At 38.1% G+C, this 22,985-nt stretch overlaps 2 protein-coding genes across 12 annotated transcripts in view; one reads left to right on the top strand and one right to left on the bottom strand.

The window, feature by feature from the left end:
* EFCAB5 (EF-hand calcium binding domain 5) overlaps positions 1–2,449 on the bottom strand; it is a 136,302-nt gene extending 133,853 nt beyond the window's left edge. For 3 of the 5 annotated variants that reach the window (XM_077165390.1, XM_077165393.1, XM_077165396.1), the window contains exon 1: positions 2,277–2,441. The gene's annotated coding sequence lies outside the window, so the exon portion shown is untranslated. Of the gene's footprint in view, positions 1–1,735; positions 1,951–2,276 lie in introns of those variants that run through there. The other 2 variants (XM_077165391.1, XM_077165394.1) reach the window with 2 other exon arrangements.
* SSH2 (slingshot protein phosphatase 2) overlaps positions 1–22,985 on the top strand; it is a 412,119-nt gene that overhangs the window by 68,921 nt on the left and 320,213 nt on the right. For 3 of the 7 annotated variants that reach the window (XM_077165399.1, XM_077165401.1, XM_077165397.1), the window contains exons 1-2: positions 2,059–2,129; positions 2,265–2,367. The exons of 2 other annotated variants lie outside the window; for them this stretch is intronic. In XM_077165399.1, the coding sequence (XP_077021514.1) occupies positions 2,305–2,367 (63 nt within the window). In that variant the 5' untranslated portion in view covers positions 2,059–2,129; positions 2,265–2,304. Of the gene's footprint in view, positions 1–1,317; positions 1,409–2,058; positions 2,368–22,985 lie in introns of those variants that run through there. 2 more of the 7 variants (XM_077165398.1, XM_077165402.1) reach the window with 2 other exon arrangements.

Raw genomic sequence — 22,985 nt, 5'->3', positions numbered from 1 at the left:
GTGTACTCAACAAAAGCTTACTAACTTGAAACAAACTTCAGAGAATAATAGTTATCTTAATTACACACAGGCCTTTACTGTTTATATTGTACTCTACCTTATATTACATCATTTGATCACAAGACTCCTGTGATCTAGACGAGCAGCAGCTCCATTGTATAGATGAAGAAACTAAAGCTCAAAAGCTTCAGGCTGTTTGCTTAAGGTTTTACAGATCTGGAACTAGAAACCAGGTCTTCTGGCTCATAAACCAGTGTTCCTCCTCACTGTAAGGTTAATGGAATTAAACAGCCTTTACTTTTCTAAAAAATTTCCTGAGTATATTGCCACACAAAAGGAAGCAATCAGTGTTGGTGTCCCTGAACCAGTAAGAGAATCAACACATAAATACAACACTAAGACCCATTGGTTTGAATAATACTTTTTTTTATAGTGATACTTTTGTTTATAAACCATATATATTTCATTTATTTGAGTTCATTCAGCTTTCAGCTATGTATATCTTGGTTACGTATATAGCTTCCTGTTTGGTCTCTTAAGCATCAATTCAAAGCTCTTCTGAACCTTGTCTTTTCTTTTCCTGTTTACAACAGTAGCTCTGGGAAAAACACAGATCTTTTCATCTGAACCACACATCTTTAATTTTGTGACTCAGGCACTCGATCACCACCAGGGGGCAAAAACCTACCATTTGGCTTCTCCACAATACATATTATACAGGACTGTACAGTACAGGGACCCTCAGTGTCTTGATTCTGATGGAAGCTCCCTGCTAATTATTTCAACCAGAGGGCACCAGGGAGAGAACAAAGGCTCAGCACAGAGGGCTCTTGCGGCACTTAACCATACAGCAACCAGAAAGAGTTTATGACGGTTCTGTCAGTTTAAAAGGAGCAATGAGATCCAAGAGTGTCTTTGATTGACAAACAGGAGGTGGGTTTTAATATCTGCAAAGTCCAGAATGTGTATTTTCTGATGTGTATGATGGTATTCATCAGTGCATCCATTCAAATGAGAATTAGCTTTGTCAGGTCTCTTTTTCTGTGCAAATAATCAATGATATTTGCATAGTGCGATTTTTCTTTTTTAAGTCTTGATTTTCCACTACGTTCTTGGTTTATGTTCTGCTGACAGTGTATCTTCTAAGAAATTATTCCTTTATTTTCAATCCATTCATTTCACATAGTCTATGAAAAAATAAAATCTAGAGGCAAAGGAGAAGAAACACGAGCAAATCCTGTTTGACCAAGAGAATTTCTTCACAGCAGGAAGCAAGCGGGAGGTAAATAGCAGGATGGACTCTTACAACTCAGTCCAGCTTTCTCCGCCTGTCAGGCTCACTCAGCCTCTCTTCACCCCGCGAATAATGAATAAGCCTCTAGATAGGACTCTATTGGAGTGCTGAACGGTAAGTTTCTGAGTGATTTCTCTCCCCGCCCCCAATTACGGCAGCATGAAGCTTTGTATTTAAAATGAAAATCTCTTTAAAAAAAACTCAACATAAATCATGGACTCTGAGACACAAGAATGAAAAAGCTCAGAAAGAGTCCCCGAGAGACGAGTCAAAGGGGATAATCGCGTCTCCGGGTGGCGCGAGGAGGGTGTCTAACTCAGTCCCACCCACATTCAGAGGAAGCATTTGAATCCCCGGGCAGCCCTTTCCCACCAGAAAACGCGATAGCCTCGGAATTTTCACCTGTCCTTTTCACTATGGTTAGTTAAGCTGAGCGCCCACCTCATTAAATGGTTGTCTCCAGAGAGTGGGACTCCAGCGACCTCTGGGCCCTGGCCCCCGAACAAGTGTGCTCCCTTCGGCCCCTCCCCCATTCCACTCCGGGGCCCCCGGCTCCGATGAACCGCGCAATTCCAGCGCAAAGCAGGAAACGCGGAGAGGGGACAGCTGCCAGAGGCGCACACTCTGGTCAGCTTCCGGCAGCTCAAGGGTTACCGCGAGGCGGCGGCGCGCGCGGAGGGGAGAGGCGGTTGCTGACAGGTGGCGCCTGCGCACTGGGAGCGCTCATTGTGCCCCGCAGCTGCCGAACAGCCAGCCCGCCCGCCGCCTGCCGCCCGCCGCCCGCCGCCCGCCCGCCAGCCGCTGGCTCAGCTCGTCAGTCTGCAAGAGTTCCGTGGTGGGTGCGGAGCTTGCGGTCGTCTCTGCGGCCTCCTCCTCCTCCTCCCCCTTCCCCTCACCCCCCATCCCACACCCCTTTCCCCATCCCGGCTCCTTCATCCTTCGCCCTCCCTCCGCCCCTCCCCACACTCAGGACAAGAATGACCTGCCCGGAACAGCCCAGCAGCGTCTAGATGGCTTTGGTCACGGTCCAGCGGTCGCCTACCCCCAGCACCACCTCCAGCCCCTGCGCCTCGGTGAGTCTTTCTCGGCGGCCGCTTCGCTCGCTTCTGTCACTGCGGCTACGCTTTGCTTCAGCGGGTCCCGCCGAGCGCCACTGCGCACGCGCCGCTTCCCAGGCCTTGGCACCCGGCTGCCGCGAACCCCCCCACCCCTCCGCGGTCTTAAAGACGAGCTGCAGGAACTACGGAACGTTTATTTTTGCCCCTGTCGCCCTGAGCACACAGCCCTCGCCCTGACCCCACCACCCCCCTTTCCTCCCCACTGTGGCATGCCTTCCTATGGCTTGAGCACTTCCTTTCGGGAATGAGTCATTCTTGCTTTTCACCCTCCCCCTTCTTTTACCCTCTGTTGCTCTGCTGCAGGGAGAGGACCGTGGGATTCCTGCGTTGCCCCTTGCACACACCCACATACTTTCACCCACACCCACTTCATGGACCCGTTCACTTCTTCAGGGTCTCCGGGGTGTCTGCCTTTCTCCAGTGACTTGCTCTCTTCCTTGTATTCGGTTCTGTTCGGGTTTTATTGGACTCCTGAACAGCGGTAGTTACTATGTGGTTTCTCTCCCCCTCGAAAGGGTGGCAGTGGTCTCCTCTGCTTCTTAGATCTCTTAGCTTTCTTCTACGAGATCCCGAAGCATCTCCGCGGGATGACCAGAGCCAGTTCATTTCCATCTTACAGACATTTATGCCTTACACTCATCGCACATGATCGTTCTTGTTCTTGGATCATGTTTGTATGGCTTGTTACTTCAGATGGCTGTGCCAGTAAAGCGTGCTTCCAGAAGGAAAATACCCTGTATTTTCCCAGCCTTTTTCTGCTGGGCCCTTCTTTGCTTTAGTTCCGCGCCCCACCCCCACCCCTTACACTCCATTCTTTAAGGCCTTTTATATGAAAGCATTTATTTAAAAAAAATAAAGTATTGCACCAGAGGGGCAATATAGGCTCTTAAAAAAAAACAACATTGTGATGTTTTAGAGGGAAATAGGCAATGAAATTATGAACGATTGAGAAAACCACATCGAACTTCGTGCAGAATTGTATTTTTTTAAATGTATTGGTGAATATAGTAGTCTCAAGTTGCCAGAAGGTACCAATACGCACTGTTGCACCTTACACTGTTTTACACAGTAAAAATTGAGTTAGTTTTAATATTTATATGTGAACTGAGGTGGGAGTTTTCATATCTTGAGAATATGTTGACTTGTGTGTTTTCAGTTTAGTTTCCTGGGTTTCACAATTTTGTTGTGTATAGTGTGGTGGTTACTTTTTTTCCCCCTGAGCCTTCTTTTGCATTTGGTGTGACCATGTTGACTTTATCCTAATTCTAGAAGTGGTTGTATTTCAGACATTAATTTATCCTGTCTTACAGAGGTCAGGATCGGATCCTTGAGTAAAAGTTCAGTGTGGTGGCTTTCCAGTTACTGCAAGGAAGAATTTTGTAACCATGGAGTGGACTACCTTGCAAAATATTGAGTGCCCTTTGCTAGAAGTGTTCAGAGGCTATGAGAGCTTTGGGTTGGGGGGTGGTATAAAGAATTCTTTCGATGGGGAACTTCTAAGGCACTTTCCAGCTCTTAAGTTTCTGTAATTTGAGGATAATTGTGTTTCAAAGGTGGTAAAACATATTTGGGTCCTCTGAAAGTAAGTTTCATAGGAATGAAAGTTTAATATAATTTATTCTTATGTGTAAGTACTTTATGCTAGTTATTGGGAAGTCATTAACATACAGTCCATCTTAATTGACTGTACTAGTAAACCCTTTAGGAAGGACAATGATTACATCGCCTGATTTAGGCTGAGAAAGCAAGAGTAGCGTAGCAGAGTTATAAGATAAGCTAGAACCTAGTATTATAGTGGCATTATTTTCCCTGAGCACTGTTGAAAGCAATTTATAATATAATAATAACGTGATTAGCACAGTGTAAAGCCATATCCACGTGATATGACTTAATTTGCCAAAACTTGCCTATACTTTAGACTCTTTAGGTATGATATTAATAGTCACTTTTGAATTGAATTGAGTTGATAGACTGAATATAATTCATATACTGAATTGAATGGAAAATTTAATTGATCTGGTGGTAATCTAAGTTGTTGAGCTAAAAGACTGATGTTTCTTCATCTACTTGCTAAAGCCTAGTTATTTCAATTGGTTATGTGTAGCCCTGGGTGCAGAGGAATCCTTGGGGGTGTGAAATCATCAGCAATGTAGTAGCCAGTTATCTTTCCCTTTAAGCTGTCTTCTGTTGCACTTCATCCAGACGTCTGTTCAGCTGAGTTGTCTTGTGGACCTTGTACACTTGTAATTAGCTGCTGTTTGACCTGCTTATATTTTGCGTTTGCATCTCTTGGAGCATGAATAGTTTGGGTTGTTTGTTTTGAGAGAAAGAGGGAGAGAGCGTGCAGAAGCAAAGGGTATCTACAGAACCAAGAAAGGAAACATTTAATCTTGTGAAGCTGGAAGTTTAATTAAAAAAAATAATTTTAGGCTTTCTCTTGTACTTTCTATAGGGTGTGGGACATATATAATAGTCAACCCTGCAGTATTCTTTCATTATGCATATAATAGACCTTTATTGATCACCATCTAGATGTGAATAACCACTACAGATACTAAGTTATCTGTCTACAGGATCCTGTAGTAACCACTACAGATACATGATCTGTCCACAGGATCATGTAATTGTGGTGGGTTAAAGTGGTGGCGGGGGAGGTAGCAAACAAGAGGTGATGAGGTAGAAAAGGAGAGGGAAATGATACTCTGTGTACATGAAAAGTCAGTTGGTATTTTCTAAATTTAGATTAAGAAATTCTTTAATGATGATAATAAACATGATGACAATAAGAATAATGACAACATTTCTTGGGCTGTTAGTCTATTTCAGGTATCATGCTCAATGCTTTACATGGATTAACTCATTTACTCCTCACAATATGCCTCAGGGATTTTGCTGTTATCCCTATTTTACAGATGGGGAAACTGAGGCAAAGAAATATTAAGGAATGTGCTCGGTGTTGCTCAGCCAGTAGTAGGTGGTTGGACCTTAATTCAAGCCCAGATGTGTCTGATTTTAGAATCAGCCGTCTTTTCTGCCTTGGTAACCAAAGGAGAAATATACATAGCAGATAGCTCTCAAACTAGGCCTGGAAAGGTGGATTGAGTTTTTGTAGGCCAAGATAGAAGCTGTGAAGAAGAGAGTATTTCAGATGGAAGAAGCTGTGTGTATCAAGAATTAGAGGTAAAAAATACAAGGCATATCTGAGGGAATGAATAGACCAGTATGAAGAAAGATTTGTTTGGAAGACTAGTGAAAGACAAGGTAAGGATGCAGCCAGGGCTATATTGGGATTAGGAGTTTAGGGAATTTAGAGTTTAAGAGTTTGAACTTTTTGGAAAAGGTGATGGAGAGTCACCAGGTTTCTGAGTGGTATGATCACAGTGGTGTTTAAAGAAAATTGATTTAGATGAGCCAGAAGGATTTGGGGGAAGGAGAGCAAGGTCATGAGTAGAATGAGATAGAGGCTGTTGGGGTAGCCCAGATGTGAGATAAATAAGTGACTGAACTAGAATTGTGAAATGTGAATCAAAAGAAAGCGACAAATATGAGATAGATCATGAAGAAGAATCAAAAGATTTGGGGGTGACTGTAGGCTATAGAAGAGGAAGAATCATAGATGCCAACTCGAGCTATATTTATGTTGTTCTCTCTAAATAATAGATAATTTCTAATTAACTGGGAAGAATTTAAGAATTATCTCTTTTTCTCTATTCTCTGTGATGTGAGTATTCTGAATGTTCAGAATACATGATCCAGGATCATGCAAATGAAGTGTAATACCCAGATAACCTTTTACTTTTGTGTAGTGCTTTATACTTTTCAGGGTGTTTTCATGTTTATGATCTAATTTAATTCTAGAGCATCCTCATAAGTTATGTAGGACATTTACTAAGGTTAAAAGGCTTTTTGAAGGTTACAGAACTGGCTGGTGTGAAAATTTGCACCTGAATTCCCTGGCTTCTGGTCCACATCTCTTTCCATAATGTGATAAGAGAAATACATATGCAGTTTCTGATCCTAAGGAACCATTAACAACTCATACTCTTTAGAGAATTCATTTATATTGCAACCTTGACTACCTAGAACAGAATCATCCAAGTGCAAATCATTTTTAGATGATACCCTTATTTGAAACCTGTTAACCCTTATATTACACATAATTCTTAAAAACATGGATGTTTAGTTTCTTTATTCTTAGATTACCAACAGAAAATGGAATGAAAAGTGGCAAGTGATGTTAAGACAGGTTCATTGTAGTGCTGGGAAATCATAGGTTATGGTTTCATAACGAGGGAAAAGGAAGAAAACCTATAAATGGCTGGTATAAGAAAAAATTGGCAGTCCTGGGCTATTTAATGTAAAGGCAGTTAGCCCTCTAGGGCTCAATATTCCCTGAGAGCTACTATTTTATGTTCATAATGATGATCCTGAACTATCGTAAGAAGGCTTAATCTTGTTTTGTATGTTCTTTTTAAGTAATCAGGATTGAATGTGGTGTATTTTTAGATAGACATCCATCCAAGTTTCACTAAAGCTTTGATGTTTAAGATGCACATTTCGTTAATTAGGAAATTCATTTACATATATCTACGTGTATAAATCTTATTTCCTGATGATGCTGAATAAATAAGATATTATTGAATTATGTATATTCAAATTTGCCCACATCTCTCTCTTTAGCAGAAAAAATAAAACCAAGGAGATTATGAAATTGATTTATGTGAAGTATAAATACTTAAGAGTAATGCTTTTTAATTTTTGAAGACAACTTTAAAAACTTTCCTAAATTATGGTAATAATTCATTGCCATTATAGGAAATTTGGACAATGCAGAAAAGTGACAAAAAAGAGAATAAAAGACACTCATGCCATTATTTTATTTTACATAGCTGAAATGTTGTTGTATATAATTTTGTGTCCTTTAAAAAATTGTGTATATATCATAAATTATTGCCATATCACTTAAATAATGACTACAGTCAGTAGTTTTAACTCATTCTAACCTTTCCATTATTGTTGGGAATTGAGGATTCTTTAGATTTTGCAGGGGTGGGGGGTGGGGGCAGGTATTTAAAATACATTTCAGTGAACATCGTTGGATGTATCTGACTGCATTTTAGAACATTTATTTAAATGTCAAGAAATGCAATTACTAAATCACAGATATCATCAGTTTTAAGGCTCCTTTTACATATTTATATAAAGTTCCAATTACATTTATTCCAGTCAGCATAGGGTGAGAATGCTCATTTATCCTAACACTGACAAACAATACTCCCTCTGGTCTTCAGGCTTTTGCACATGCCTGTTCCCTGTATCCGGAACACAGTTCCTTCATCTCTTTACTTGAATAATTACTACTCATCCTTTAGGTCTCAGCTTAAATGTCATTTCTTCTGGGACGCTTCCCTGACTCCACTCCCAGATTATGGTAGGTGCCCCTTCGTGCGCACCATGACACTCTTTCCATTGTGGCCCTTATCGCCTTAATCGGTTATTTGATTGTTTCTCTCCCCAACTATCCTGAAAGCCATGGGCTATCTCCATTTGTATGTTTTTATATTATCAGAGTTCCAAAATATTTGATACATGGATCAATGGATGGTTTATGAATATAGTCATATTTAGTAACCATTTCCATTTTGAGTTCTTCTGTTGTTTTTAAGTATAGAAAGATATACCCAGAAGCCAAAGGATATAACCAGCCTTTAAGGCTTTTGATACATATTGCCAAACTGTACCCCAGAAAGGCTGAATCAGTCTTTGTTTACAAGCTGTGTATGAGAATGTCTGCTTCATTGTACTTTCATCAGCCCTATCGGTCATCATCATCCATTCCCTTTATCATAGTGTAGCTGTGTTAACTGTGTACCAGGCACTGTGCTGAGTACCGTACACGCATTGTGTTACTTTTCACATTACTCCTTTAGGATAGATATTATTATCTCTACTTAACAAAGAAAATTGAGTCTGAGAGAAATAAAGTGAATTGCTCAAGGTTGTCGGTCTGCATTCTGACCTTAGAACTCCTCTTAGTCATTGGGATTTTATGTTTTAATCTATATATATTTTTAGGCAGTGTGATAAAACATTTTTTGAAATATTTGCTATTATGTAACATATTTCTTGTTTTGTAAGTCACTCACATGCTTTTCCAGGTTTCTCTGTGAGTACTTGTTTTTTATGTATTAATTTATAAGTATTTATATACTAAAAATAGTAACCTTTTCTTTTATGTTGCAACTATCTTCCCCAGTTTTTCACTTGCAATTTTATTTGTTTTATTATTCATTTTGATGTACAGTTGTTAAAAAGTTTAATGCCATCAATTCAAAGTCTTTTTTTTTTTTATTTTCTTCCCATTATTTTTCTACTTAGATACGTTTTCCATGAGTAGGGTTGTTTGCTACTCAAAAAGTATCTTCAGGGTTTGTCCTTTCTATCAAACATTAAATGAGAGGAAGCAAATTCCAGTTTATGTCTAATCTGAAAAAGCCACTAGGCAGAGGTCTGGAACCCACACTGCCTTCCTATGTGATACCATTAAACATCACTCCTGGTTCCAGTAGTTTAGGGCTTTATTGTTTTCCCATTAAATGCCTACTGTGTTAGCTGCAGCAGAGCCAGGCCCATTGTAGACATTCAGATGTCTGTGCTATTTCATTTATTTGTTCATTCATTCAAAAGCATCTAGCTGTAGTAGGGGAACTATTGTCAAAAACCAAACAAAAAACAATGTGTTTATTGATAAGACCCTTTACCCAACCTGAAATGTGCTAGAGGTATACATGGGAGAGGAGTAAGGACACTTGGTAATTAGTAAATATTTACTGAATGCTATTTTGTGCAGGTAACCCCATCTATTCTTTTCTTCTGGCTCTTAGCACTGAATCCTTTTCAGAAACTTTTACAAACTTCCTTGCTTTTTCTTGCCCAGCTTAGCAGCACATGCGTGCCTCTCATTTTCCCATTTGTTAAGGGAAAGTCTGGTCCTGGAGCTCTTGGTCCTGAAAAGTAGTAAAAGGCACCCTGGCTCCCTAGACTTCCTGAAAGCAGGGTGAAATATTTCACTTACTGAGTGGGAGAGGATTTGTGTAGAAACAAGTTGGGGTGGGATAGTGAACTGCTTTCCAACCTAGTTTTATAGATCTGTTTGATTCTGTTTAAAAAAAAAAAAGGAGGGGAGGTAATTTGGTACCTTTTTGTGTACTGCATGGAACTTGATTCTGAGAGTATCTGTCTATTCACTCATTAATGGCATGACTGGGATCTGTAGCCAGTCTGTGGCTTCAGGAATTGTAGAGTATAAATGGAAAGAATGGTATTAAATAAGTAATTAAATTTCGGTGTAGGAATCACAACATATATAAGCCCTGAGGAAGAGAAAGGTGAACAAGGACTCTGAGTTTATCTTTAAAGAGTAAGAGTTGACCAACAAATAGAAGGTTAGGGGTGGATAGCAAGAGAAAGGAAAATATTCTACAAAGAGTGAAAAGCGTGACTTTACGGCACAGGGCTAGAACTAACATGTATGCTGCGAACCACAAGTAATACAGTGTTGATGGGGTGTAAAGTGCAAAAAATGGAGTTGAAGAAATAAAGATATGATCATTTCTTCTGAATTGTAGCATCTGTGCCCTTACTTTTATAGTTAGTATATAGTTAGTATAGTGTGTATGTGTGTTGCTTCCTATTGAAACGGAGCTCGAAGGATATTAAGGAATGATGAGAAAAAAAGAAAGGAATAAAGAAAGAAAGACACAGACGGGCTCAGGGGGTCTGAAGCTTGCTATTGAAACGTATGTGTTTTCATATTCTGTTGACTTTCCTTACAGTGAATTTGTTAAAATGTGGAATTATGGGCAGGTATACTAAAAGTTTAACTGTCCTAATAATGGTTACCTGTTTCAAGTGTTTCCTGTGTCTAGGCACTGGGCTCAGCTATAAACATGCATCCCAACAGCCATCTGCAGGGATTACTATTGTTACTCCCATTTTACAGATGGAGAAACTGATCTCAGAGAGGTGTCAAAGTTCCCAGAGCTAGGAATGGCAGAACAAGATTTAAACCCTGGTTATCTCTTTTAGAATTTGTCTCCGTGTCTAGGTAATGTTTGATCGCTTCTAGTGTTTAGTCATTTAGCTTCACTTTTGCACTGTTTTCATTTGAATCACTACAATCTGAGTCATTTTGCTGCTTATACCTTGGTGCTTGATAAACTTAGTTAAGCAGAAATTTGAGACATTATCCTTGCCTTTGAGAATTTACATGTCCATGAGGAAGAGGGGACAGCTACAAACTAAACATCTGTAATCAAAAACTTATTATGGTGAGTGCAAGAGGAGAGACATAAACCAAGTGTGTCCACAGGAAGAAGACCACAGTTCTCAAGGGGATAATGGACAGGAAATGTAGAAGAAACTTATTTGAAAAGCTGGAGGAGCAAATATTTTTGCAGCTAGGAAAATGAAAGATACGTTTTTTACTTCTAATACTAATCCATTTCTTCTCCATTTACAATTAGAAGCATTTTTTTTTCCCCTGCAGGGTGATTATTGTAAGGTATAGTCTAAGACATGCTAGCCAAATACTGAGTTTTCTGTTCTTGGAGAGTGTATCTTTTTAGGTACTGCCTTTCACTCTACCTGTTCTTCCTCTCTTATTCTTACATTTCCCCCCACTTTAAAAAAACAAAAACCCTGTATACTTTTTTATTGGTTTGGACAGATAGGAGACTGTAAGGAATCATATTTATGTCAGAAAGTCCATGTCTGTGGGATAAATATGCCATGCTAGATGACAAGAACAAAAATATCTGAAGTTTAGGGATGACATCTCTGGGCAGCTTCCTCATTGGAGCAATGGATCTTCCCTTGCTGCTTCAGATGTTTTTATAGAAACAACAGTTTGGAAGAGACCTCTCTTCATAGTTACAATTACCATGTCTCAGGTAGGAATTAGATGAAACCATATGTTAATATCTCTTGACATATCTTTTTTTTTTGGGGGGGGGACGGTGATGACCCTAATATTAGCTGACCTATTTTTCCCCAGATTGCTTGAAGGCACACTAATTTGTGACTGAATATTAGGAAGGGAGTTGGGGGTAGTGGTGTCTTGACATATCTTAATCTGTTAAGGATTAGCAGATTCCTTGGGGTGTGAGAAAGTGATTTGGTTTAGAATTAAAATAGTATCTATCATTTTTTCTAATAAAGGCCATATGGAGCTGGGGAGATCCTGGAAATGTTTTCATTCCTCTGTTCTTAGACCTTCAAAAATACCTATAGCAATATGAACCAATCTAATATTGTGGTTAAGAGTATTGTGTCTGGGAAGATGGCGGCTTAGTAAGACGCGCGGATCTTAGTTTCTTCTCCAGGACACCTACTAGGGGAGTAGAAATGATACAGAAAGCGCCCAAAGCCACAACAGAGATAAAAAAGACAGCGTACCCCATCCTGGAACGGCTGGCTGGCTGAGAGAAGCAGCTCGGGTGAGATCGCCGAGGCGCGCGGGCCTTACCGGGCGGGGTGGCAAGCGGCCGGAGTTACTCCCTTCCCCCTTCCCGGGCCGGCTGGGAGAATTGGAGAGGTGGTCCCCTGAAACCAAGGCGACTGGCGCCCACACCACGCGCAGCCCCCGGACCAACTGAGAGAACTGGATCGGAAACCCCCAGGCCGCGGAGAACGGTGACCCCGTGACTCCCGGGGAACGTGCACTCTCTCGGGCGGGCCGCTGCCGCTGGCGCCCTCCCGCCACGCTTGTTGCCCAGGGCCGACTAGGAAATTCGGACGGGCTCTTTCCCTGGCTGCGGCGACCAGCAACCCTCCCTGCGTTCGGACCCCGGGCCGGCTCAAGCCGCTTCGGCTAGCGAACCCCCAGGACGGCGAGAGTTTTCCAAAGTTTAAGGTCCCACAGCACCTTTTACTGGTGGGACCCGCAGACAAACGTGTGCCACGAGCGCCACCTACTGGGCAGGATAAGAAAAACAGAACCCAGAGATTTCACAGAAAAATATTACAACCTTGCTGGGTCCAACACCAAGAGAAATCTGAATAAATGCCCAGACGCCAGCAGCAGAAGATAACTGTCCACGCTCAAAAGATTGAGAATATGGCTCAGTCAAAGGAACAAACCAATAGCTCAAATGAGACACAAGAGCTGAGACAACTAATGCTGAATATATGAACAGAAATGGAAAACCTCTTCAAAAATGAAATCGATAAATTGAGGGAGGACATGAAGAGGACATGGGCTGAACATAAAGAAGAAATAGAAAAACTGAAAAAACAAATCGCAGAACTTATGGAAGTGAAGGATAAAGTAGCAAACATAGAAAAAATAATGGATAGCTACAATGATAGATTTAAAGAGACAGAAGATAGAATTAGTGATTTGGAGGATGGAACATCTGAATTCCAAAAAGAAACAGAAACTATAGGGAAAAGAATGAAAAAATTTGAACAGGGTATCAGGGAACTCAAGGACAATATGAACCGCACAAATATACGTGTTGTGGGTGTCCCAGAAGGAGAAGAGAAGGGAAAAGGAGGAGAAAAACTAATGGAAGAAATTATCACTGAAAATTTCCCAACTCTTATGAAAGACCTAAAATTACAGATCCAAGAAGTGCAGCGCACCCCAAAGAGATTAGACCCAAATAGGCGTTCTCCAAGACACTTACTAGTTAGAATGTCAGAGGTCAAAGAGAAAGAGAAGATCTTGAAAGCAGCAAGAGAAAAACAATCCATTACATACAAGGGAAACCCAATAAGACTTTGTGTAGATTTCTCAGCAGAAACCATGGAAGCTAGAAGACAGTGGGATGATATATTTAAATTACTAAAAGAGAAAAACTGCCAACCAAGACTCCTATATCCAGCAAAATTATCCTTCAAAAATGAGGGAGAAATTAAAACATTCTCAGACAAAAAGTCACTGAAAGAATTTGTGACCAAGAGACCAGCTCTGCAAGAAATACTAAAGGGAGCACTAGAGTCAGATACAAAAAGACAGAAGAGAGAGATATGGAAAAGAGTGTAGAAAGAAGGAAAATCAGATATGATATATATAATACAAAAGGCAAAATGTTAGAGGAAAATATTATCCAAACAGTAATAACACTAAATGTCAATGGACTGAATTCCCCAATCAAAAGACATAGATTGGCAGAATGGATTAAAAAACAGGATCCTTCTATATGCTGTCTACAGGAAACACATCTTAGACCCAAAGATAAACATAGGTTGAAAGTGAAAGGTTGGGAAAAGATATTTCATGCAAATAACAACCAGAAAAGAGCAGGAGTGGCTATACTAATATCCAACAAATTAGACTTCAAATGTAAAACAGTTAAAAGAGACAAAGAAGGACACTATATACTAATAAAAGGAACAATTAAACAAGAAGACATAACAATCATAAATATTTACGCACCGAATCAGAATGCCCCAAAATACGTGAGGAATATACTGCAAACACTGAAAAGGGAAATAGACTCATATACCATAATAGTTGGAGACTTCAACTCACCACTCTCATCAAGGGACAGAACATCTAGACAGAGGATCAACAAAGAAATAGAGAATCTGAATATTACTATAAATGAACTAGACTTAATAGACATTTATAGGACATTACATCCCACAACAGCAGGATACACCTTTTTCTCAAGTGCTCATGGATCATTCTCAAAGATAGACCATATGCTGGGTCACAAAGCAAGTCTCAACAAATTTAAAAAGATTGAAATCTTACACAACACTTTCTCGGACCATAAAGGAATGATGTTGGAAATCAATAACAGGCAGAGTGCCAGAAAATTCACAAATACGTGGAGGCTCAACAACACACTCCTAAACAACGACTGGGTCAAAGAAGAAATTGCAAGAGAAATTAGCAAATACCTCGAGGCGAATGAAAATGAAAACACAACATATCAAAACTTATGGGACGCAGCAAAGGCAGTGCTAAGAGGGAAATTTATTGCTCTAAATGCCTATATCAGAAAAGAAGAAAAGGCAAAAATTCAGGAATTAACTATCCATTTGGAAGAACTGGAGAAAGAACAGCAAGCTAACCCCAAAGCAAGCAAAAGGAAAGAAATAACAAAGATTAGAGCACAAATAAATGAAATTGAAAACATGAAAACAATAGAGAAAATCAATAAGGCCAGAAGTTGGTTCTATGAGAAAATCAATAAGATTGATGGGCCCTTAGCAAGATTGACAAAAAGAAGAAGAGAGAGGATGCAAATAAATAAGATCAGAAATGGAAGAGGAGACATAACTACTGACCTCACAGAAATAAAGGAGGTAATAACAGGATACTATGAACAACTTTACGCTAATAAATACAACAATTTAGAGGAAATGGACGGGTTCCTGGAAAGACATGAACAACCAACTTTGACTCAAGAAGACATAGATGACCTCAACAAACCAATCACAAGTAAAGAAATTGAATTAGTCATTCAAAAGCTTCCTAAAAAGAAAAGTCCAGGACCAGATGGCTTCACATGTGAATTCTACCAAACGTTCCAGAAAGAATTAGTACCAATTCTCTTCAAACTCTTCAAAAAAATCGAAGTGGAGGGAAAACTACCTAATTCATTCTATGAAGCCAACATCACCCTCATACCAAAACCAGGCAAAGATATTACAAAAAAAGAAAACTACAGACCAATCTCTCTAATGAATACAGATGCAAAAATCCTCAATAAAATTCTAGCAAATCGTATCCAACAACACATTAAAAGAATTATACATCATGACCAAGTAGGATTCATCCCAGGTATGCAAGGATGGTTCAACATAAGAAAATCAATTAATGTAATACACCATATCAACAAATCAAAGCAGAAAAATCACATGATCATCTCAATTGATGCAGAGAAGGCATTCGACAAGATTCAACATCCTTTCCTGTTGAAAACACTTCAAAAGATAGGAATACAAGGGAACTTCCTTAAAATGATAGAGGGAATATATGAAAAACCCACAGCTAATATCATCCTCAATGGTGAAAAATTGAAAACTTTCCCCCTAAGATCAGGAACAAGACAAGGATGTCCACTATCACCACTATTATTCAACATTGTGTTGGAGGTTCTAGCCAGAGCAATTAGACAAGAAAAAGAAATACAAGGCATCAAAATTGGAAAGGAAGAAGTAAAACTATCACTGTTTGCAGACGATATGATACTATACGTCGAAAACCCGGAAAAATCCACAACAAAACTACTAGAGCTAATAAATGAGTACAGCAAAGTAGCAGGTTACAAGATCAACATTCAAAAATCTGTAGCATTTCTATACACTAGTAATGAACAAGCTGAGGGGGAAATCAAGAAACGAATCCCATTTACAATTGCAACTAAAAGAATAAAATACCTAGGAATAAATTTAACTAAAGAGACAAAAAACCTATATAAAGAAAACTACAAAAAACTGCTAAAAGAAATCACAGAAGACCTAAATAGATGGAAGGGCATACCGTGTTCATGGATTGGAAGACTAAATATAGTTAAGATGTCAATCCTACCTAAATTGATCTACAGATTCAATGCAATACCAATCAAAATCCCAACAACTTATTTTTCAGAAATAGAAAAACCAATAAGCAAATTTATCTGGAAGGGCAGGGTGCCCCGAATTGCTAAAAACATCTTGAGGAAAAAAAACGAAGCTGGAGGTCTCGCGCTGCCTGACTTTAAGGCATATTATGAAGCCACAGTGGTCAAAACAGCATGGTATTGGCATAAAGATAGATATATCGACCAATGGAATCGAATAGAGTGCTCAGATATAGACCCTCTCATCTATGGACATTTGATCTTTGATAAGGCAGTCAAGCCAACTCACCTGGGACAGAGCAGTCTCTTCAATAAATGGTGCCTAGAGAACTGGATATCCATATGCAAAAGAATGAAAGAAGACCCATCTCTCACACCCTATACAAAAGTTAACTCAAAATGGATCAAAGATCTAAACATTAGGTCTAAGACCATAAAACAGTTAGAGGAAAATGTTGGGAGATATCTTATGGATCTTACAACTGGAGGCGGTTTTATGGACCTTAAACCTAAAGCAAGAGCACTGAAGAAGGAAATAAATAAATGGGAACTCCTCAAAATTAAACACTTTTGTGCATCAAAGAACTTCATCAAGAAAGTAGAAAGACAGCCTTCACAATGGGAGACAATATTTGGAAATGATATATCAGATAAAGGTCTAGTATCCAGAATTTATAAAGAGATTGTTCATCTCAACAACAAAAAGACAGCCAACCCAATTACAAAATGGGAAAAAGATTTGAACAGACACCTCTCAGAAGAGGAAATACGGATGGCCAAGAGGCACATGAAGAGATGCTCAATGTCCCTGGCCATTAGAGAAATGCAAATCAAAACCACAATGAGATATCATCTCACACCCACCAGAATGGCCATTATCAACAAAACAGAAAATGACAAGTGCTGGAGAGGATGCGAAGAAAGAGGCACACTTATCCACTGTTGGTGGGAGTGTCAAAGGGTGCAACCACTGTGGAAGGCAGTTTGGCGGTTCCTCAAAAAGCTGAATATAGAATTGCCATACGACCCAGCAATACCATTGCTAGGTATCTACTCAAAGGACTTAAGGGCAAAGACACAAACGGACATTTGCACACCAATGTTTATAGCAGCATTATTTACAATTGCAAAGAGATGGAAACAGCCAAAATCTCCATCAACAGAAGAGTGGCTAAACAAACTGTGGTATATACATACGATGGAATATTATGCAGCTTTAAGACAAGATAAACTTATGAACCATGTAATAACATGTATGGACCTAGAGAATATTATGCTGAGTGAATCCAGCCAAAAACTAAAGGACAAATACTGTATGGTCCCACTGATGTGAACGGACATTCGAGAATAAACTTGAAATATGTCATTGGTTACAGAGTTCAGCAGGAGTTAGAAACAGGGTAAGACAATGGGTAATTGTAGCTGAAGGGATACAGACTGTGCAACAGGACTAGATACAAAAACTCAAAAATGGACAGCACAATAATACCTAATTGTAAAGTAATCATGTTAAAACACTGAATGAAGCTGCATCTGAGCTATAGGTTTTTGTTTTGTTTTGTTTTGTTTTGTTTTGATTTTACTATTATTACTTTTATTTTTTTCTCTATATTAACATTCTATATCTTTTTCGGTTATGTTGCTAGTTCTTCTAAACCAATGCAAATGTACTAAGAAATGATGATCATGCATCTATGTGATGATGTTAAGAATTAATGATTGCATGTGTAGAATGGTATGATCTCTAAATGTTGGGTTAATTTCTTTTTTTCCGTTAATTAAAAAAAAAAAAAAGGAGAGAAGGGATAATTGGAGATGAAGGGATACAGACTGTACAACGGGACTGGATATAAAAACTCAGAAATGGACAGCACAATACTACCCAATTGTAATGCAATTATGTTAAAACACTGAATGAAGCTGCATGTGAGGTATAGGTTTTTTGTTTTTGTTTTTTTTGTTTTTTTTTCTTTCTATTATTGTTTTAATTCTTATTCTGTTGTCTTTTTATTTCTTTTTCTAAATTGATGCAAATGTACTAAGAAATGATGAATATGCAACTATGTGATGTTATTAAGAATTACTGATTGTACATGTAGATTGGAATGATTTCTAATTGTTTTGTTAATTCTTTTTTTTATTAATTAAAAAAAGAATATTTATGGGTGAAAAAAAAAAAAAAAAAAAAAAAAAAAAAAAAAAAAGAGTATTGTGTCTGGAAATTGCCTGAATCTGAATCTTGGCTTTACAACTTATTAGACTTGAACAGTCACTGAATTGCTCTAGTTTTAGTTTACCCACATGTAAAAATAAAGGTAATAATAGTGCAACCTTCATAGGGATTAGTTGGAAATATTAAATGAGAGAATGCATTAGTACCATACCTGGCGCCAAATAAGCATACACTCACAAAGTATTGAGTAACTATGTAACTCATGTATGTAATATAGTTACATTCTTGTAACTATGGTGATTTAGGGTTGTTATTTGGTTATTAAGGGGATGGTAATTTATGACAATGTATTTCAAATGGGTAGTCTATTTCAGAGGTTAGTTTTATCTTTTACCTTTTTTTCTTTTTTACTCAATAAATAATTGAGGAATAATGGCTGCCATTTCTTCTATATTTTAAATTGGAGAATCTCTGGTCTGGTTGCTGATCCCTACAGCAACGTATGTAGTGTATGATTTTGTAATGACCCTGGAGCATCATATTGAAAGATTAATGCACTGTAATCTTTAAAAATCTCCTTCCCATGAGAATTTATTAATTTACTAGGTCAGGCTTGCCAGCATATTAATCTATTGGATGTTTTGCTGTATGGTAGAACAGATCATTGCAAGCTGTCACCTTAGTTTTTGTAGTCAAATCTTAGATAGTGCTGGTGTTTTTAATGATTGAGACTATTATGTCATGTGGCAAAATAGGACAGAAATTGCCAGATATTTTTTAAATATTGGGAATATGAAGACACTGAAAGTATTCATGGGTTTAAATATATCTGTGTACAAGGAAGCAGTAGGTGAGGGTGATTATCTCTCTAATCCAGCCATACCAGGCAGTTTGCAGTTGAAATTGAATGCAGCTTTTAGAAGGTACATTTCCAAAGCAACAGAATGAATTCACATATGATAAAAAAGAGTTAGTTAGTTCAGACTTTGGTTGCTTTTTTTAAAACTTTTTTTGTTTTGAAATAGAACATATATACAAAAAAAGCAATAAATTTCCAAGTACTTACTGTGTACAACAAGAAGTGATAGAACAGATTTTAAAGTTTGGTATGGGTTATAGTTCCATGACTTTTCATTTTTTTCTTCTAGCTGCTCCAAAACACTGGAGACCAGCAGGAATATCAATATAATGATTCAGTATCATACTCATTTGTTAAATCCTATCTTCTCTGTTAAACTCCTCCTTCTCATTAAATAATAAATATACATAAAAGCAATAAATTACAAAGTACATCACAACAATTAGTTGTAGAACAGATTTAGAACGAATTTAGAGATTTAGCTGCTCTTAAGGTACTGGAGGCCAAAAGAAAAATGAGTGTAATGATTCAGCACTCATATTCATTTGTTAAACCCTATCTTGTCTGTATAGCTCCAGCATCACCTTTGATCTTTCTCCCACTCTATAAGGGTATTTGGGCCATTCCCATTCTAACTTTTTCATGTTGGAAGGGGCTGTTGATAATATGGGATGGGGAATGGAACTAGTTGATTTTCTGGAAAGGCTGGCCCCTCTGTATTTCTGGTCCAGGGACCCATCTGGAGGTTGTAGTTTTGGAGAGTTACCCTAGTGCATGGAATCTTGTAGAATCTTATAAAATGCACCAGCTATTCTTTTGGATTGGCAGGAATGGTTTTAGTTGGGGGTTGGCAAGTTCTGGTAGGTAGCAATGTCTAACTGAAGCATGCATGAGAGTCACTTCCAGTGTAGCCTTTTGACTCTATTTGAACTCTCTCGGCCACTGATAACTTGTTACATTTCTTTTCCCCCTTTTGGTCAGGATGGCATTGTTGGTCCCACGGCGCCAGGACCAGGCTCATCCCTGGTCATCTCCCACACTGCCAGGGAGACTTTTATCCCTGGATGTCATGTCCCACGTTGGGGGTAGGGCAATGGTTTCACTTAACAGAGTTGGGCTTAGAGAGAAGTCCACATCTGAGCAATAAAAGAGGCCCTCTGGAGGTGATTCTCAGGTATACCTATAGGTAGGCTAAGCTGCTCTACTACATACATAAGCTTCACAAGAGGAAGCCTCAAGATCAAGGGCTTGGCTTATTGATTTGGGTGTCCCTAATGTAATGCACAGTATCCAGGGTTTCCTTGGTGGTAAAGCTTAACAGTTCCATAATTTTGGTTGCATTTTGATTACAGTTTTTATTATTGAACCCTATCAGAAAATAAGGGTAACTTATTTCTTCCTAGAAAAAGAAAGTATTGAAATAATATACATTTATGTTTCTATGAGCACAATATTTTAATTCATCTTCTGAGTCTGTTTGTATAAGCTACAACTTTCTCAACTCTGACCATTGTTATGCTGATTATGTGATTTTCAATTAAATATCAAAGGGAACTGTACTGACTAAAGGAAGTCTTTTTAGGCAAGGTGTGGCTAAAAAATTTAGGTACTCCAATACTTGGCTATAAAACTTTGTTGCATGATACAGAATCTTGAAAATTAAATCCAGGACTTTTAGGAAAAAGAAAATACTCTTAGGAGATTTCACTTTAAACACTATTTTGTGAGATCATAATGTCTAAGGTTAAACAAAAAGATTATTTTATTAAATAAAACCACAAGAAGTCTTTTTTGTGCTTTTTTTCTCTCTGTCTCTCTCTCTCTTTTTTTTTTTTTTTGGCATGGGCAGGTTCTGGGAATTGAACCTGAATCTCTGGCATGGCAGGCGAGAATTCTGCTACTGAGCCACCATTGTCCACCCTTTTTCGTGCTTTTGATAATTGTTTTATAGATAACTATAGCTGTAGCACAAAATGACAAACCTTAGAGGAACAAAGAAAATTTAGACCTCTCCGTTGCATGAGCTCGTTGAGAATGCTAGTGTGCTGAAAATTAGAAATAGAGATGTTGCTCACCAAATTTGTGTTTGATTTATTTCTAGCTGTCTTTCAGGAAATTCAAGGCACTTTTGGAGGAAGACTAAGTTTTAGCAGGACCTGGGCTTGTACTTTTTCTTTTCCCTTATTCTTTTGCCCTTTATTGGATTACATTCATTTGCAAAAATTTTTAAGTCCCTACTGTGCACAGACTGTTATCTCAAGTACTGATGTAACCATCTGATTTAAGCTGCTCTAAGTTCACTTTCTAAAAGACAAGTTGACTTATTTTGAACGTATGATTTAGGAAATTGGACAGTTTAGGTACTGTGTTTTACTCTTTCTTCACTGTGCTAATATACTGAAGTTCCCCATTTATTTTTAAAATTTTTTTTACCTTGGCAGCACTGGGAATTGAACCTGGGTCTCTGGCATGACAGGCAAGAACTCTGCCACTGAGCCACTGTGGCCCACCCCCCACTTATTTTTGAACTTTTTTATTTTGTATTTTACTTATGGATCACTATTCTGAAATAATAACCACATCAGTGCGTCTCTGGTTAGAAATAATCTTTCTGTAATAGTTTTCTGGGCTCTTAAGTGAAACCTTAGAATATAGAATTAGATTATATAGTTCTAAATTCAAAGATGAAGGAAAAATTATTTGAATGTACAAAAATGTTATTTTGTAAACTATATGGGTCATCAGTGAGCAAAGGCCTTGTTAGATAGGAATTTCTTAGCCTTCAGTATTGCAGAATACCCTCCTCATTGTGATTTTTGCCTTTGTTGCTTGATTTATTTCTGACTTTCTAAAATACCATTTTGGAATTTAAGAGCAAAATTTCTTTAAGATAGTAGACAGTGTGACAGTGATATTGAAATAATGGAGCGTTTGTTTTTTAATGCTGCTAAAACTTTCTTAATTATATTGCTTAAAAAATAAAATATTTTATATACTGGCCATCAGTGTATTTTTTTACTCTGCCAAATCCAGACCTGAAAGGCCAGTTTTCTTCTCTGGCCAATTTAATAATGATTTTATATCCTAAGTACTTGTTTTCTAGGAAGTAGGCAGGATTGTAGCATAGTGGTTAAATTGACATAAGGCCTTAAAGCCAAAATTCTGGAGTTAAAATTCCAGCTCTACCACTTACTAGATTTGTGAGTAGGCAAAATTACTTTACTTTTCTAACTCTCGATATCCTAATCTGTAAAGTGGGAATAATTCTAATTTTTTTTTACAGGATTGTTTTCTGCTATCATGAAAAAACTGAATAGATGCTTAGCACAGTATCTGGCTCTGTAGGAGAGAGTATGTTCAGTAACTGCTAGTGATTACTAATGCTTAGTAGATTTAATTATTTGCTTATTTCTGTACTGTTAGTACATACATAGAACTGAATTTTTAAAAATTATGATAGCTTGGATTCCTATGCATATTTATTATAGGTGATATATTTGAGTCTTTACTGAATTGCTGGAAATGTGTATTACTCTCTGATGTGTTGCTTTATGAGAAGTTGTATACAATATACCCAATATTAAATTGGCATAATCATCTTTGTATAATGAAACGAATTTGAAAATAATGAGAAGTGAAGTTTGTGATTTTCTACAGCTAATATTAAAACTATTTAAAATTTTGTTTTAGATAGAGATACAGTACATTTTGTACTGGGCATGTGAGTCTCAATTTAATGCTCAATGTCACAATTCAATAATTAAAAAAATAATTTGGCCCTTCATTTATATCATTTGTTCAAAGAATTGACAAGAAATAGTCTTTGGGCAGTTGAAAATAGGTTTTTCATTTCTTGAAACTGTTTGTAGAGAAAGTCTGTATTTAGCTTTCCTAAATATAGTCTCCTTGAGGTGTCCCACAACATCATCCCTCACCTGTTACATCTGATGTTTTTGTGAAATTC

The sequence above is a fragment of the Tamandua tetradactyla genome, chromosome 6 (assembly GCF_023851605.1).
Source record: "Tamandua tetradactyla isolate mTamTet1 chromosome 6, mTamTet1.pri, whole genome shotgun sequence".
In the NCBI taxonomy this organism is placed as follows: domain Eukaryota; kingdom Metazoa; phylum Chordata; class Mammalia; order Pilosa; family Myrmecophagidae; genus Tamandua; species Tamandua tetradactyla.
The sequence above is the reverse complement of the archived record's forward strand: the minus strand, read 5'-3'. Positions and strand labels throughout refer to the sequence as shown.